This window comes from Danio aesculapii, chromosome 11, assembly GCF_903798145.1.
Source record: "Danio aesculapii chromosome 11, fDanAes4.1, whole genome shotgun sequence".
In the NCBI taxonomy this organism is placed as follows: Eukaryota; Metazoa; Chordata; class Actinopteri; order Cypriniformes; family Danionidae; genus Danio; species Danio aesculapii.
In genome coordinates this window covers 366,345-384,811 of record NC_079445.1, presented here as the reverse complement: position 1 = coordinate 384,811, position 18,467 = coordinate 366,345, and the positions used below count along the sequence as shown (strand labels likewise).

Here is an 18,467-nt window from a genome sequence, read left to right as displayed (position 1 = left end):
CATCTAATAAAAGAGTTAACAAACCCTTATAAAATAATCGATAAAAAAAGTAACAAAGTTGTTTAAGAAATACACATGAAGGTTTTTTAAAAGCTATATATTTACCTTTAGTATCACTGATGTACATTTATTAAGGTTACTAATGGGGAAAAAAACATTTACTTTGATTTGAAAATATTAAAATAAGGACAATTAAACACACAAAAGTTGGAGTTATAAAGGTGCATATCTTTCTTTTTTGTACAATAATTTTCTTTGTGTGTGTGTGTGTGTGTGTGTGTATGTACGTATATATATATATATATATATATATATATATATATATATGAATGAGCAATTCCGTACAAATGTCAACCTTGCCACCAAATTACGGAAACTGTTTCTGGGTTTTTGGGGTAAGCAAGTATTTTCCGGTACTTTAGAAATACTCAAAAATGCATCTGTTATTGTTTTTAATCTATTATATTTGATTAACCAAAGTCGCACAAGTGGTAATTTCACATCTGTCACATCTATAACGACACTTTCCTCATAAATGTGAAAATATTAAATAAAATAAAACCAATCATTGTCGTTCTATAGTGAGCAACTCTTCTCCTTTTGATTATCATTGTTTCTTTTGGGTTGTGCAATTTAATTCACAGAGTTTCTACAAAGTGTGTTGTCTACTGTAAACCCGCAGACTTTTTTTGTCACATCCATAACGCATGTTTATTTTCCTCATTTAAAGTACAAAACATGTTTACAGATTGATATTTTTCTGGTCCTCTAACTCTGTGGTTAGTTATTCTGGAGAATATAAACAGATGCTTCAATATGTCCACGTATACTTTCTATGCGAATTTATGTTTTGAGTTTTTACTGCAAATGTTTCATCCATAACGCTGGAATTGCTCATATACAGTTGATGACAGAATTATTTCTCCTCCTGTGAAATTGTAATTATTATTTTTTATTTCTACAGTGCTTTATAACAGAAAAAGGACATTGCACACATAATTTTCTATTATACTTTTATTCTGGAGAAAGTCTTGCTTTAAAAAAGTTCTCAATATTAATTAGTAATGTTCAATATTATTGGCCCCCTTAAGAAGTTATTTTCTTGGTTGTCTACAGCACAAACAACTGTTGTTTAATGACTGGCCTAATTAACCCAGTTAAGCCTTTAAATCTCACTTTAAGCTGAATATTGCATCTTGCAAAATAACTAGTAAAATATTATATACTGTTATCATGGCAAAGACAGAAGAAATTAGTTACTGAAACTATTAAGTGTTGTACAATTATACACAACACACAAACACTAGTAATTTATAATAAAACACGTTCATGTTTAAAATAAAAAAACATGGCAGGTACTTTTGTTGTTGTTTTGCCAAAAGTCACCACTCTCCTTGTGTTATGCAGCCAGAAATGAGCATGTGATGGCATGACTACAGTACAAATGTACCTGCTTTTGTTTTTACACAAGAAGCTGCATTAAAAAGGCCACAGAGCCCATTGAAAGCCGAGAGCGATGCCAACTGAACTCCCCATATAGTTCACTATGGTGTCTATTCAGAGAGGAGCGTAAGTTTATAGCTCTGCGCAACAGCTGGTCCGCAAGCCAACTGATGAACCCTAACTCCTGCAACTCATTTCAGCTGTAAATTATTCAAACTATAGACAGCAGATTTGATGTAGCATTACTCAAATGTAGACGTATGAAAGCTGAGATCAGACATGTCCATTTCTTAGATCAAACATTGAAGCTTTATTTGAGGTGTGTTGAAGCCAGATGAGAGTAAAGGCAGGAGGTTTCTCAGATTACAGATCAATATGAACAGTGTAAGCGGACACCACTAGATTGTGTGTTTTTAGCTGATTCAGCAGTGTCGTATATTACTTTAGCTCCTCGTGGCTGTTTGACATCTATACACACTAAAAATATCTGTAAAATAGCAGATTTCTTTATTTTATGATTCATATTTTTGTTTTCCCCACTTCATTTCTGCTCTTGAACTGCATTATGGGTGCTTGATCTTTCTTTTTAAACAGTAAAAGTGTGTAAAAGTGACTCTTCTGCACAGGTGTGATAGTCTGCAGTGCTGTATTGTGTGTGTTGGTGTTGTATATTACGCTACAGAAACCTTGTAATAAACTGCAGCACATTTTTACACACTTATTTCTCTAGATATTATTAATTATATTATTTCACATGACTAAAATGTCAATTAAAGTCACTTTGTTAAACTGTAGAGTTGAATTTTCAACATCAGAAGAGGACAGAGCAGAGATCATTCATTCATTTAGTCATTTTCTTTTTGGCTTAGTCCCTTTATCAATCAGGAGAATGAACCGCCAACTTATTCAGCATATGTTTTACGCAGCGGATGCCCTTCCAGCTGCAACCCATCACTGGGAAACATCCATACACACTCATTCACACTCATATACACAACGGACAATTTAGCTTACCCAATCCCCCTATAGCGCATGTGTTTGGACTGTGGGGGAAACCGGTGCACCAGGAGGAAACCCACGCCAACACGGGGAGAACATGCAAACTCCACAGAGAAATGACAACTGACCCAGACAATACAGCGATCTTCTTGCTGTGAGACGACAGCACTACCTACTGCGCCACCATGCTGCCTGAGCAGAGTTTAACATCACATTATGCAATTCACCACCAGAAATAAAAGGAAATTAAGTCAGCTATTGTTTTACAATGCAGTCTTCTGTCAGCGGATTGGTTTATAGGGATTGCTCGCCCAAAAATTAAAATGAGTTCATTTTTTACCCACACTTAAGTAGGTCAAACATTATTATTTTAGAAATAACCAGTGTTAGGGGTAATGCATTAAAAGCAACGCTAGAGTTATGTAATAATAATACTTTTCTAAGTAACGAGTAAAATAACGCATCACTTTTAACAATTAAGTCAGAATATTTGAGTTACTTTTTAGATTAATTACTTTGCTTTTAACAAAATAATAATTTGCTGAATTAAAATGAGTGTAATCAAGCTGAATCACACTCAATGAGAGAACGAGCTCCCTGTGGGAAAAGACAGAAACCAAGATGGCAGAGACTTACAATCCTGTGGTGGAAGTGTCCTCATTATTTTAAACACATGGAAGAAAAGAGGATTCTAGGCTCAATGCACACTGATTTTACTGAACTAATAAGATTACAACACAAGAGTAGCACACACACTGCTTTCATTAGTCTGTATATACGACATGCACAGCGTCAGGAAGTTCTCACACAAAGGTCTTTTATTTATTAGTTTTTTTATCAGACATTCTGATTATACAGATTCATTGAGCAGAGCACAACAGAAATGCCTTACATATTGTTTGATAACAGCAAAAAAGCTGTTATTAGTGTACTGGAAAATGTGAATCCTCCAACTGCTGAACTGCGGCTTCAAGAATTGATATGTACTCTGCACTTGGAACAAACCGGGTCTCTTTTAAAAGGCAACGTTGGACAATTGCAGAAGATTTGGGGCCTTTTCTTTTGTCACTTCATGGGGAATTCTTTTCCCCAAAGCAATGTATTGTGACTAAAAAGTAGTTTTGATTATCACTGTATTGTACACTTACAGGCTGGGCTTGGGGTGTGTGTTTTTAGTTTGTTTTTGTACGTTTATGCATATCAGAAAACTAATCCTGGAGTTTATAATTACTGTAAGTCTGTTCAATGACCAAATAAACTTATTTGACAAAAAATAAATAAAATCAGACAAAATTACTCACCTTGTTTTAAAAACCATGGTATTACTAATGATTAAGGTTGATTGTGGAGGTGTAGTTTTATCTCTCTCCGCTAGACGGTACAGTACACCTTTTGAAAAGCACTTTCGCCTTCAATTATGATCTCACGGTCATGCCAGCGTGTCTTTTCCATCAGTACTGTTTACATGTTAAGAATATACTCAAGAAACTAACTCACCTGCGGCGTATTCCTCAAATACTCGATGTTTGTTTTCATTTCATCTGTCACGACTAGCCGCGCCGGAAGTACAACGGAGCAGCACGGCGTCATATTCGTGCGTCGTGCGCGCTTACCGTTAAGCTCACGCAGGATCGAAGATCTGAACTTCAAACATGGTAAAGACACATTTTACTCGCTTTTAAACTGTTATTCTCGTACTGGAGTATAGATAAAGCTAAACACGAATATATTTGTTGTAATGAGAGGCACAACTCGAGAGAAAAGTAACGCTATCCTTCAACGGTTACACAGAACTTTGTCAAACACTCAGATTGACCTCTCACAGTGAATTAAAATCTATTTATTAGTTCAGGATTACAGATTTATTCGCAGTTGAAGTAATATTCTTGTGTAAAAACAGTCATTAAACTTTTAATTTGATGAATGTTGTGTTTGATCAGTGACTTCATTATCGAGTTAATATGGAAAATGCAAAGTGACTGTTAAACCGTGTTTACCATGTTATTACTGCATTAATAACCTCTTAATTAATGTTTATAAAGTCAAGGGATGGGATTACACATTAACCACACCTAAAGAAAAGCAATAATGACAGAAAAGTCGTATATTAATGTAAAATGTTTAGAAAATCGAGTATAATATATACATGTATAACCTGAGAGTGACCTGTATTAGAGAATTGGAGTTAATTACAATTAAATTATTGGTTTTTTTTGTTAAATGATTGTATATTTATTAACATAATTCAATCCTAAATGTGTGTGAGAGGTTCGCACGTTACAAATGTGTTGTAACACTTGGTGAATTGCTTTATTGCATAGGTCTCAAGCTCAATTCCTGGAGGGCCGCAGCTCTGCACAGTTTTGCTCCAGCACTAATCAAACACTGCTGATCCAATTAATGAAGGTGTTAAACACTAAACACTTTGATTAGGTGGATCAGCTGTGTTTGAATAGGGTTGAAGCAAAACTGTGCAGAGCTGCGGCCCTCCAGTAATGGGCTATATGCACACAGACCATGCGTCTCAAACTGGATTCCTGGAGGGCCGCAACTCTACACAGTTTTGCTCCAACTGTAATCAAACATTCGATCCACCTATTCAAGGTGTTCAAGACTGCTAGAGACTATTAAGCAGGTGTGATTTGGAGGTGGTTGGAGCTAAGCTATGCAGAGCTGCAGCCCTCCAGGAATTGAGTTTGAGACCACCGATCGAAATAAATGATTTAAAGAAATATTATTGCAAACGATATTGTAAAGTACAATTGACAACCCTGTCAGCCACAGTAAAATCACATGAGTGAATATTAATGCATAAATTTTATTTTATTATAGTTACTCTGTTATTATTAGTTTAAAAAACACAACTGAATGTTATCAACTCAGTTCATCAGATTATGACTATGATTTAAACATGTTATTAGGCATTAATTAAGAAACTAACAGCTAAGATTAATAAAAGCTTTTGTAGTTTTCACCATGACTTTAATTAAATTAACACATGTTAACTATTGGCGTGTTAATGCACAATAGTCCTATAAATACTTTTCATTAACGTGAACATGTTTGAACTATAGTAAGGTAAAGTATAGTAAATTAATAAGATCTTCAGTCATTTGTTTTGTTGTGTGAACACTGCAAAAATCCAATATATTTTTAAAAAGCAGTCTAAAACTGTACATTAAGCGCATGATTAGGGCCATACAGAATCTGCGGACATTTTCTGCTATTTCTGCAGAGAATTTTGGATTTATGATTGATTTTAGGAGTATCATAACTAAACTTAATATATGAAATTAAAGAAAAAATATTTGTAACTTGTATTTAATGTTTATAATGCGAATCCAATTAGATCCACTTATTTGGTAAACAAAGCAAATCTCTCATATAATAGATCTACTCAAAGACAGAACATATTACTGTACACACTGTATTGTAAATATATCATGTCAACATTTTAATATTATTATTATATCACAATAATATTAATAAAACTGAATAAATATAAGTTTATACACATTTACACTAGTAAATAGATAGACTCATGATGTCAAGGTTGTGCTTGTTTATCATCACTATATATTGAATTATTGAATATCAGCATGCGTCTATTCATACTGAACATATTGCTGTTTTATTTTCAGGCTCGAAATGCAGAGAAGGCCATGTAAGTGTCTTTATTCACATTTCTGTCGTATTCACCTTGTGTGATCTGTAAATTCATTCATTAATGCTCTTCTCTTCATCATGCAGGACGGCCTTGGCCAGGTTTCGTCAAGCTCAGCTGGAGGAGGGAAAAGTGAAGGTTAGTCTGGACAGTGAACTACAGTAACACTGATGTGATGAAAGCACTTATATAGAGCATTATCTTGTGTGTATTTATATCTTATATGCAGATGAAGTACAAATTATTTGCCCTCCTGTCAATTTGTTTTTTCAAATAATGATGATGTTGAACAGATGCAGGAATTTCTCACAGTATTTCCTATAATATTTTTTCTTCTGGAGAAAGTCTTATTGGTTTTATTTCAGCTAGAATAAAAGCAGTTTTTAATTGTTTTAAAGCTATTTTAAGGTCAATATTATTAGCCCCTTCAGCAATATTAGTGTTGGATTGTCTCCAGAATAAACCACTGTTATACAATGACTTGCCTAATTACCCTAATTACCCTAGTGAAGCCTTTAAATGTGACTTACAGCTGAATACTAGTGTCTTGAAGAATATCTAGTCTAATATTATGTGCTGTCATCATGATAAAGAGAAAAGAAATCAGTTATTAGAGATGAGTTATTAACACTATTATGATTAGAAATGTGTTAAAGAAATCTGCTCTCCATTAAACAAAAATTGGGTAAAAATATACATGGGGCTAATAATTCAGTCTTCAGCTGTATATTAATATTATTATTATATTTATATTATGATTATAGAAATATAGTCCTGACTCAACATTGCAGATCCTGTGACTATCGTGGGTGCACAAATTGCGATATCGATGCTGAAACCATGTATTTACCTGATCAAATGTCATGTATTCACAGGAGAGACGACCTTATCTTGCCTCCGAGTGTAATGAGCTGCCCAAAGCAGAGAAGTGGAGAAGACAGGTCAGTCTTCTGACAAATAATTAAGTCTACATGATATGGAAGTTGTGAAAGTTTCTGCCTCTGGATCAAGAACAGATATGGGCAGGGCTTCATTGTGTTCATTGGGGATTGTCGTGATTTGTGCTTTGCTATTGGTGGATCTTATGTGAGTGACAGGTTGATCCCACCCTCAATAACTCAATCATTTACATGCAATCCAACTTAAAGTGACAGTTCACCCAAAGTGTTTTATTCTTTAGTGTTTTCTATTAAACGCTAAAGAAGATATTTTGAACAAAGCTGAAAACCTGTAACTTCCATAGTATTTAGTTCTATTGTAGAAGTTACAGGTTTTCAGCATTCTTCAAAATATCTTCTTTAGTGTTCAGCTGGAGATGGAAACTCATAGAGGTTTGGAACTACTGTTCTTTTTTGGTGAACTATCACTTTAAATCAGTTGTTATCTGATTTCTTATGGCCATAAACAATATAGGAGCCTGACTGTTTGTGCTTTCCATAACCAATAAAGCAACCTATTTCTAAAAACTTTTATATGTATATTTTAATTTCTTATTTGTACACTTAAAACAGTAAACAATTGCACATAAACCACCTAAATGTGTAAACACAGTCAAGCCTGAAATTATTCATACCCCTGTTTCTGTTTCTTTCTGTGCCCTTGGGTTGATATGCATGCATGCCCTGAGCTCCTGTAAACCTTGTTTTGTGCGCACACTTAATAAAGCTCATTCTGATTCTGACTTGTGATTTAAATAATTTGGGTTTTCCACTATTTTTCATTCTAGATCATCAGTGAGATTTCAAAGAAGGTTGCCCAAATTCAAAACGGTGAGAATCTGCAGAAAAAACACTGATTTACAATAAAAAGGCAAACACAAATATGCAGAACAAGTGTTATTTACTAATTAAACTCTTGGCTTTTTTTGCTCAGCTGGTTTGGGTGAGTTTAAGATTCGTGATCTGAATGATGAGATCAACAAACTGCTCCGAGAGAAAGGACACTGGGAAGTGCGCATCAAGGAGCTCGGAGGACCCGACTATAGGGTAAGAACACAAGAGGCATATCTGTAGAAATGGCGAAGAGAATTGGGTCTACATACAAAACAAAATATTAATGCATGCATGTGGAAACTAATGCATGCTGGACCAAAAGACCTGCACTGAACACTGATGGTAAACTGGTACACTTCTACTAATCCGTGTTCTAGTAATCACAAACTAACAGTGTTTATTTATTCATTTTTTAAAATAAAATTCTTTGAAGCATTATTAATATTGTTTGTTTTAATTTAATAGCAGTTTTATACTTGACAATATGAAGTTTGAGGTGGTGTTTTTGTGTTTGTAATAGAGATTTGGGCCGAAGATGTTGGACCATGAAGGTAAAGAAGTTCCTGGAAACAGAGGATACAAGTATTTCGGCGCAGCCAAAGATTTACCTGGAGTCCGAGAGCTGTTCGAATCAGAGCGTGAGTTGATGCCAGCGCTGAACCACAGTGGGAAAATGTGCAATCATTTCCCTAAAATGTCTGTTAATACGATTAAATAGGCTTGGTTAGCACTGCGTCTCACAGTAAGAAGGTTGCTGGTTCGAGTCTCGGCTGGGTCAGTTGGCTTTTCTGTGTGGAGTTTGCATGTTCTCCCCGTGTTGGTGTGGATTTCCTCCGGGTGCTCCGGTTTCCCCCACAGTCCAAACACATGCGCTATAGGGGAATTGATTAACTGAATTGGCCGTAGTGTATAAGTGTGTGTGTGTGGGTGTTTCTCAGTACTGGGTTGCGGTTGTAAGGGCAACCACTGCTTAAAACATATGCTGGAATAGGTGTCGGTTCATTCCACTGTGGCGACCTCTAAAATAGAGACCAAATGATTAAATAAATGATTTAAAAACAGCTTATAAAAATGGGAAATTATTGCATATTTAAAATAATAAAAATAATTTATTTATTTCATCATTTTAAAATAAACAGGTAAAAGATGATTTTCAGATTTAATTAATTCTAAATTTCGAGCTGCAAACATTTAGTCTTTAAAACACATTAAATGAGTGAAAATTTCGACAGACGTTCTAATTCTGATTGGCTGTTTTTTCCTCTCTAGTCTCGACTCCGCCCATTAGTGTTTATTTTCAGCTTTGGGCCGCTCCAGCCAATAGCAGAGGCTAAAGATAGTAAGGCCCCATCTGAATGGTCAAATGTAGATAAACAACCAATGCTAAAAATAACGGTAATTTATCACACGTCTGCGATATGTATATTGCATATATTATTATCATCGCGATAACGATAATGTTTCGATTGATCGTGCAGCCCTAGTTGAAACTTTCTGCTAATATGTAAAGGTATCTTATTCAAAGATCCGTGCACTGAGATTATCTGCACCATGCATTAAAATAAACACTCCAGAATCTTTTCATATCTCTAAATAAATCCTCAGGATGAACTTTAAATTACAGCAGAGTTATTTTCTGATGTTTTCTCGTTTGATTTGTGGTCCGCAGCTGTACCGCCACCCAGAAAGACACGAGCTGAGCTGATGAAGGACATCGATGCGGATTATTACGGTTACAGAGATGAAGATGATGGTGTTTTACTCCCACTGGAGCAGGAATATGAGAAACAAGGTGAGCAAGCATCTGCTTAAACACTCTTAAATCACAGTTTGATGCTGGTTATTGATATCAGGATTTTTTTTAATTGTGAGATACCTATTGGACTGATATCAGGAGCTGTAGGGCTGAAGCATGATGATGGAGGATTATTTCACCCATAGTTTGACTAAGATATGAAAAGACATCACAGATGCATGCAATAACACACTAAAACAGAATAATACAACTCATTACCATAATAGAGAGATGCTGTAGTAGCTGACTCTTAATAAAGATCGGCGCATCCTAATTTGCATACTATCAGTTCTATATAGTATTGGAAAATAGAATTAATGTGTCTGCGGATGACCATGAGAAATGCGTCTTCAGAAGAGCCGATCAGCCACGAGAAAGCTGATTGGTTTATTCCTGCAGACACATGCAGCTCTGCATTATGTGAATGTGGACTCGGTACAGTTGTGCCATTGTGTGCTGCTGATTTCCTGACATGCGTGTCCATTTATCTGAATGCTGGACATCAGCAGCGGGTTTGATGGGTTCATATGAAGCGTAACGCTGCACGCTTATTCCTGCTAATTCACCCACACACACTGCTCATTATCTCCTTAAACACACACTGATCCTCTATTCTACACGCCAGATATGTCTGCTTTAACTTAACAAAAGTATATTTACAGTGCTCAGCATAAATGAGTACACCCCCTTATGAAAATGAATATGAAGTGATTATAGCTGATATATTATAGTGCATTTAAACAAATCGGCTTTATTAAACAGATGCATTCATTAAAATAAGAGTCTGGTCACAGAACATCTTTAGGATGAGAAAGATTCTATATTTAAATTCACATGAGGAGTTATGCAATAATATATATTTAAACTAAACAATTTCAAGTAATTTAACCTATTTTATGTTTCTCTTGATTTTGTCATATTTATTAATATTGAATATTTTCCTCCAACATTAGTTTGTGTGTACTGATTATGTATTTCTTCAGTGTTTTTGGTGGATTAGTTCATCAGTTCTGACTAATCTAATGTATCTGCACACATATATTACTGTAAAGCATTCTGTAGAGAATGTTACTGTAACAGAGAGGCCTGTCATGACATCTATATTCTCTTGTGTGATATATTGCACAGAAATATATTGCAATAAACAATATTATTGTCTTTTTAAGACTATTGTATGCCACTCATTATATAATGGCAGAATGACATTATAATATCATCACAATGTAAGTGCACTCTTCCAAAAGAACTCATCATATTTTATTCTTAAGAATATTTCATTTAATTATAGTCATTTTAACTATTTAATAATGTTTTATTGGAATCAATGTAAAAATGCATATCCTAAATAAATAATAATAAATGTCAAAAAGTAACTGAGGCTGCAATATCTGCTTCCAGATCTATTTTCAGCTGTCAGACACCCACATGAAAATATACTACAGTAATTTACAGTAAATACTATAGTGTTTTATTAACCATACAGAGACTGACACCTCCTATAGAGATAGAGATGCTGCACAATCAGCTCAAATGGTGCTAGAATTGTTTTTAACGTGTGGGAGATATATAGTGCATCACCAATAATGACTGAGGATATGTCCATGTGTTGTGCAATAAGTTGTACACTGATTAATGTGACAGACGTAGGGTGAACTCATTTATGATCAACACTGTATACACATGTTAAATGCACTTAAATTGTTTAATGTTTAAAATAACTCTAATAACACTAAAATATCAAAATATGGGTCAATTAATGCATTTTATTCTGTGTGTTGGGTGTAATTACTTGTAAAGTATCTACAATTTTTTTTGAACAACATTTTAATTAGTTTTTCAGCTTGTATATTACTACAGGTTAATTCACCGTATGTAACAAACATGTAAACACAGCAGACATTTTACATCCAGAATTCCCTCACACCACCCTATCCCCAGACAAAAGGAGAAAGGGGAAATAATAATAACATTAAATAAGATAATGCATATCAATACAATATAAACATATTCAACAGTTCTGCATTGATCAATTTAGAGAAGCAGAATAATAAATACAAATATATTTTGCAGAATAATGACATTTAGCTAGATCTTTAGACAATTAACCATGCTTAAACAACGAATTAAGTCAGAAATGAATGATTATAATTATGTTTTTGTTTTGATATGTACGTCATATTTTTATTCTTTAAGTTAAGAAGCTAAGAGGTGCTGCTTGGCTCAAATGTAAAGAATTAAAAGTTTATTAAAAAGTAATTTCTGTCGTCTATCCATATAGGTGTAATAACACCAAGTAATTAAATTACTTAATGAGTAATTAAGTTACATTTCAGGCATTAGTAATTGAGTCATTTAAAAAACATTTTAAAGATGTAATTAAATGTTTTTTTCAGGTAATTTAGCCAACACTGTGTACATATATATAATGTAAAGAAACATATTTATTCTAAGCTGTACTTATAAATAAATATATTGCAGAACAGGTCATCATACTACAGGTTTTTCTGATTTAAGTGATGTATGAACACAGTGAATAGAGGCAAAGTATAAAGATTTCAGATGACAATTGATAGGTATTTTGGGGACCAAAACTTCTGTACTTAATATTTAATTCAATTATTTTTTATAAATAAAATGCCTGTTAAAAATTTTGGACATCTAGATACACTCAGTGGTGTTTCAGTGGTTCTCTTTTGTAAATCTTTGCAAAAATGTAAGATGGAGTTTATTTTTTCTTAGACAAAAATTATAAACTTGAATGCAACACAATTAAAAACAGACTATTTAAAGCTGCATGACATGCGTTATTATTATTATTTTAATGCTTAATATCATCCTTCTGTCTTAGTTTTTGTTTTAAATCACTTTTGTTTGATTTACCAGAGGCTCTATGGGAAGTGATTGCTGTGTGTGAAAGTGTGCTGTGTTTCAGGGTTCTTTGATGAACAGAGAGTTGAAAAGCATCAGTTTGAAATGTAAATCTTGTAAGCTTTTAAATGCTTTACTGACGCTATTGATCAAGTGAACGTGTGTGAGGAATAAAAGACTTCTTAAAATCTTCCCTTAAGCTGTTGAATGAATGATAACGTCTCTGTCATGCTTCCCACAACACTACTGTCAGCAATGATAAGATCAGAACTGTTTCTTGATCATCGAAGACACTAAAGACTCCAGTAATTCAGCTTTGCACCACAGAAATTAATACATTTTAAATGTTATATCAGAAAACTGTTTATACTGTACTTTTGGTCAAATGAACGCATATTTGGTAAAGAGATTTCTTTCAAAATATATAATAAATGACTTTTGTTCAGTCATGTCGATTTGAGCTTAATTGTCAAACGATTAATCGAGATTTATCAGAGCCAAAATTAAAGTTGGCATTAACTCTGTTATTGTATGCGTACTGTGTATATTTATCATCAAATCATTTGCTTTTTCACTTAAATCTTACATTGAATCTTCAAATCAGCTTTGAAATGTGAGATAATCTGCATCCTTTACATAGAACTTACCTATAACATTAAAAGATTTAACATAAAAAGATGACCTTTATCAATATCCATATTATTAAAATGAAATATACCATCTCCAGTCAAGTTATTCTGCTACATGTGAACATACTGTGGAACGAAGAAGTCACGGTCGTACGGTGCTGCATGATTAAACAATCATAAATATGAACACAACAATTTTAAAACCTATACGTCACTAAGATACTGGAGCGCTAATCTAGCCATACGTAACCTAAGACACACTATACTGGTGTTTTACAGAAGACAGAAACAATATGCTGCAGTGTTTTGTACAACACAGGTGTTTATGTTGAGTAGTGCAACAGGATTTTTGGCACATTCGTGAGTAAACATTGTATTCCTTTTAAGATGGAGTTTAAGTAAAATGTCCGGTGCATATGGAGAGAAGAGTGTCTCTACAGGTGGTTTGTCAGGCCCACTCACCTGTGTGAGGCACAGACAGTAATGCACCATGTTTTTATAGAGATTGGGAGGGATTGTATGAAAGTGTCTGGTGCGTATGTGCAGAAACTGTTGCAAGTGTAGATTAGCATGTCAGAGAGAGGAAAGAGAGCGTTTTCTACAGGTGGTTTGTCAGGCCCACTCACCTGTGTGAGGCACACTCAGTAATGTTTTATAAAGATTCGGAGGGGTTATTAAGAAAGTGTCTGGTGCATGGAGAGATGAAAGTGTGTGTGTTTTCAGGTGGTGTTTTCTGTGCATCTATAAATATGTGATCCATCATGTATGATGGAGTTGCGTGTAATGTGTGTGTTTCTGTGTAAATCCTGCATTGTGTGTTCTGCTGCGGCAGTGATGGCAGAGGCTGTGGAGAAATGGAAAGCCGATAAAGAGGCTCGATTAGCTGTCGGTGGAGGCGTGAAGGACACTGAAGAGGAGGAGGAATATATTTACGCTGTCAGAGACGAGGAGGTGAGCAGCTCTTAAACCTAACAATATTTGGACTCGTTCAGTTTGTGTAATGGTATATCTCTGATCATTTCTCGGATTGCTTTACCAATAAAACAGCGGTCCGATGATGAAACGGGAGATCAGATGGAGGGAGAAGATGGAGCGCAGTCCTTCATCTCTCATGTTCCTGTGCCCTCACAGAAAGAGGTTTGTTTCACTTCAAGACACGGAGAAAACTAAAGCACTTTCATTTCGGCTCCGGTTATTTCTGTGCTGAGTTCCAGTTAGGTCTGTTAGAGGGATCGTTCTGCCAAAATGAGAAATCTGTCATCATTTACTCAAACTTGTTTGGGGTCGCCACAGTGGAATGAATCGCCAACTTATCCAGCATATGTTTTATGCAGCGGATGCCCTTCCAGCTGCAACCCATCTCTGGGAAACATTCATACACCCTCATTCACACTCATTTACTATGGACAAATTAGCCTACCCAATTCACCTGTACTACATGTGTTTGGTCTTGTGTGGGAAACCCACACGAACGCAGGGAGAACATGCAAACTCCACACAGAAACGCCAACTGACCCAGCCGAGGCTCGAATCAGCGACCTTCTTGCTGTGAGGCGACAGCACTACCTACTGCGCCACTGCGTCGCCTTATTTAACTGTATAAAGTCATTTTTGTAAGTCTTTTTAAATTTAACTCAATAACTTCAGTTATACTGACTAAAATAAACACAATGAAATAGGCAGATAACACTAGTGCTGTTTTCAGTCTGTCTATGGTGACGCACAGGCGTCTGTAGCTCCGCCCTCTTTTATAAAGAGCCCAATCTCATTTGCATTTAAAGCGACAGTCACCAAAACACCACAATTAGGATCAAAGCCTGAAAGGGTCAGTTTCAGAGAGCTGGAGGACATTATCTGTGTGTTATTAACTGCTCAAACTCACACACACACACTCTCTACACACAGCAGAGACTCGTTTTACAGCTTGTAAATAATAGGTCCCCATTAATACATACTAATTCTTACATATAGCTACTTTAATACCGAACTATGAGCTTCAGTAGTTTGAGTTATAACACCGTGTTGTTGTCTGGCAGATCGAGGAAGCGCTGGTGAGGAGGAAGAAGATGGAGCTGCTGCAGAAATACGCCAGCGAGAGTCTGATGGCACAGAGTCAAGAGGCCAAAGCTCTGCTGGGTTTATAGTGGAGCAGTATTTGGGTTTGAGTGCTTCATATTACAGTCTCGAGCAGTCGTGAAACTTAATGCATCCAGATCTCTGTCGTTTCACATGAGAACACACAACGAGACTAATAACAGCACTGATGCTGGAGAATGCTGAATGGGAAACAGATTAAGTGTGCTTGAAGATGCTTAAAGGGACAGTTCACCCAAAAATTAAACTGTACTCACTGTTTACTCATCTGCAAGGGGTTTCAGACCTTTCTTTCTTCTGCTGAACACAAAAGAAGTTATTCTGGAGGACGGTGACCTGGCGGCCTGTAACCATTGACTTCCATAGTATTTGTTTTCCCTACTATGGAAGTCAATAGTTACAGTATCACTTTATATATATATATATATATATATATATATATATATATATATATATATTGAAAATAAAGCAATACAACTAAACAGGATAATCCCAAAATAAAACATAGAAAGTGAATAGTACTGGAGCTAAACAAAACAATACAAACAGACATGCAAGTATACACACATACACTTTATACATGTACAGATAATATACTGACCTCGAAAGGAAATAGTAAAAACAAAAAGGGGGACAAATATTAATAATCCTTAAATAGCTAATAGATTTAAAAAATTGCCTTTATTTTTTACATTTCTGTGAATGTTCTGTGAATTTATTTTTTAATAATTATTATTATTATTAATATTATCATTAACATTATCATTATTATTATTATTATTACCTCCCTCCTCTCTTTTGTGACTGAATCACTTTAAAGTGTTACGTTTTAAAAGAGAGATCTGTTTATATTTATAAAACACACACACACCCATGCCAGATTTCCAGCATTTTTCTAAATATCTTCTTTAATGTTCAGCAGAAGATAGAAACTCAAAAAGGTTTGAAACGATTATAATAAATTATGACCAATTTTAAATCCAAAAATGAACGTTTCCTCACAATTTCCTTAGACTTGTCCTTCTTCTGTTGAACATGAAGCATGATATTGTGGAGAATCTTGGAAAAAAGCAGCCACTGACCTCCATAGTAGGAACAAAACCAAATACCACAGAAATCAATGTCTGCGTTCTTCAGTATATCTTCCAACAGGAGAAAGAATCTCAAACATGTTTGGATCAATCGGAGGAAGTAATGACAGAATTAAATTTTCGGTGAACTATCCCTTTAGTTTCTGGTCGTGTTTCAGTGTTATGGGATGTGATTACACAGTAACTGGCTCATGCTGATTATGGCAAATTGTGCATTGCATTTGAAAGTGTAATCTGGATGACTTGTAATTGTTTTTATTGTTGAAATTGGGAAGTTTGTTCGATCTTCATTTGTCCAACCTTTAAAAGTAAACCTCTGTAAATATTTTGTACACTATTTTCACTTTGCCTTTCTTTAGGTAAGACGATTAAAAATGTTTGTTTTTTTACAAAAATGTTTCTCTGTTCATATGCGCTTCCTTTGCAAATGCATTTGGGAATATGTGCACGCGGCTCAAAGGTTTAAACAAATCAGTGATGAGAGACGGTTTGTTGCATGTGACCAGCCTGACGGAAATAAACCACAGTCACGTTTACAGCATCAGGAGCAAATCTAATATTCCTGTTCAATTAAAGCGCCTGAGTTCTGCAGGATAATGCAGACCGATGCCATAGAGATCTTTCTGAATTCTAGAATTGGAGTTTATATTACTTTAAGAGATGCCCTCATCTAACTGGCAGAGTCTGTCTTAAAGCTTTATGTTCAGATGTAAATAAAAGCAGAGATATAGATGTTTCCACAATGATGCCACTTGTACATCGTCTTATTATCTCAAGGGAGAAGCCTGTGTCATTCTGGAAAAAAAAATACATGCTGGTTTAATAAAGTAACTTTAGTCCAGGATGTGCCAGGGGTATCAATAATTTCAGTCTTGACTATGTGCATGTGTGTGAGTATATATATATATATATATATATATATAAATATATATATTCACAGTATTTCCTCTAATATTTTTTCTTCTGGAGAAAGTCTTATTTGTTTTATTTCGGCTGAATACTAGTGTCTTGAAGAATATCTAGTCTAATATTATGTGTGTCATCATGACAAAGAGAAAAGACATCAGTTATTAGAGATGTACACACACACACACACACACACACACATATATATATATATATATATATATATATAATAAGCTGCTGAAATAATTTCTACCTTTTTTAACATTCAAATACTAAAAAAGTGCCTTATATTCAGATGTTAATATTCATGTTAAGACTACACACAATATCAATGTTTTAACAATGTTTCAGAAAAGAGGAAATCTCACCCTCAATATGTATATATATTATCTTTGTATACAGAGATTGTTACAAATAAAAATAAACCTAAAAATTGATACAAACAAAATTACAACTAAAAGCATTTTTAAAAGCAGCACTTTCCTGTAATATGTGTATAGATAAGATATATTTCACAAAAGGTCTTGATTTATTTATCTAATGAGACCAAAATTAAAAAAATAAATGGGTGAATGAATAAAGTACAGAAAGTAGTACATGAAACATAAACACACCTATGACGTGCTTGTGTAACTTTTGTATTGATCCTTGCTCCTTGTTTTGTTCAAAGTACTTTCAATTTTTTATTTCGGCTAGAATAAAAGCAGTTTTTAATTGTTTTTATATTATTGTTATATTTTATTATTATTATTATTAATATTCAATATTATTAGCCCCCTTCAGCAATATTAGTGTTGGATTGTCTCCAGAACAAACCACTGTTATACAATGACTTGCCTAATTACCCTAACTTTACCCTAATTACCCTAGTTAAGCCTTTAAATGTGTTATTAAAACTATTATGGGGCAGCAAGGTGGTGCTGTGGGTAGTACAATTACCTCACAGCAAGAAGGTCGCTGGTTCGAGCCTCAGCTGGGTCAGTTGGTGTTTCTGTGTGGAGTTTGCATGTTCTCCCTGTGTTCAGGTTTCCTCCAGGTGCTCCGGTTTCCCCCACAGTCCAAACACATGCGCTATAGGGGAATAGGGTAGGCTGATTTGTCCATAGTGTATGTGAATGAGTGTGTATGGATGTTTTCCAGTGATGGGTTGCAGCTGGAAGGGCATCCACTGTGTAAAACATATGCTGGATAAGTTGGCGGTTCATT

The 18,467-nt window shown here is 34.8% G+C and overlaps 1 protein-coding gene across 1 annotated transcript; it reads left to right on the top strand.

Moving 5' to 3' along the window:
* Nucleotides 1-3,924: 3,924 nt before the first annotated feature.
* On the top strand, nt 3,925-17,098 carry isy1 (ISY1 splicing factor homolog). Its single transcript, XM_056468621.1, has 11 exons — nt 3,925-4,097; nt 6,084-6,106; nt 6,193-6,244; nt 6,982-7,047; nt 7,833-7,875; nt 7,979-8,091; nt 8,399-8,516; nt 9,548-9,670; nt 14,003-14,121; nt 14,218-14,307; nt 15,207-17,098. The coding sequence occupies exons 1-11, from the start codon at nt 4,095-4,097 to the stop codon at nt 15,312-15,314; spliced, it is 858 nt and encodes a 285-aa protein (XP_056324596.1). The 5' UTR covers nt 3,925-4,094; the 3' UTR covers nt 15,315-17,098.
* Nucleotides 17,099-18,467: the final 1,369 nt, after the last annotated feature.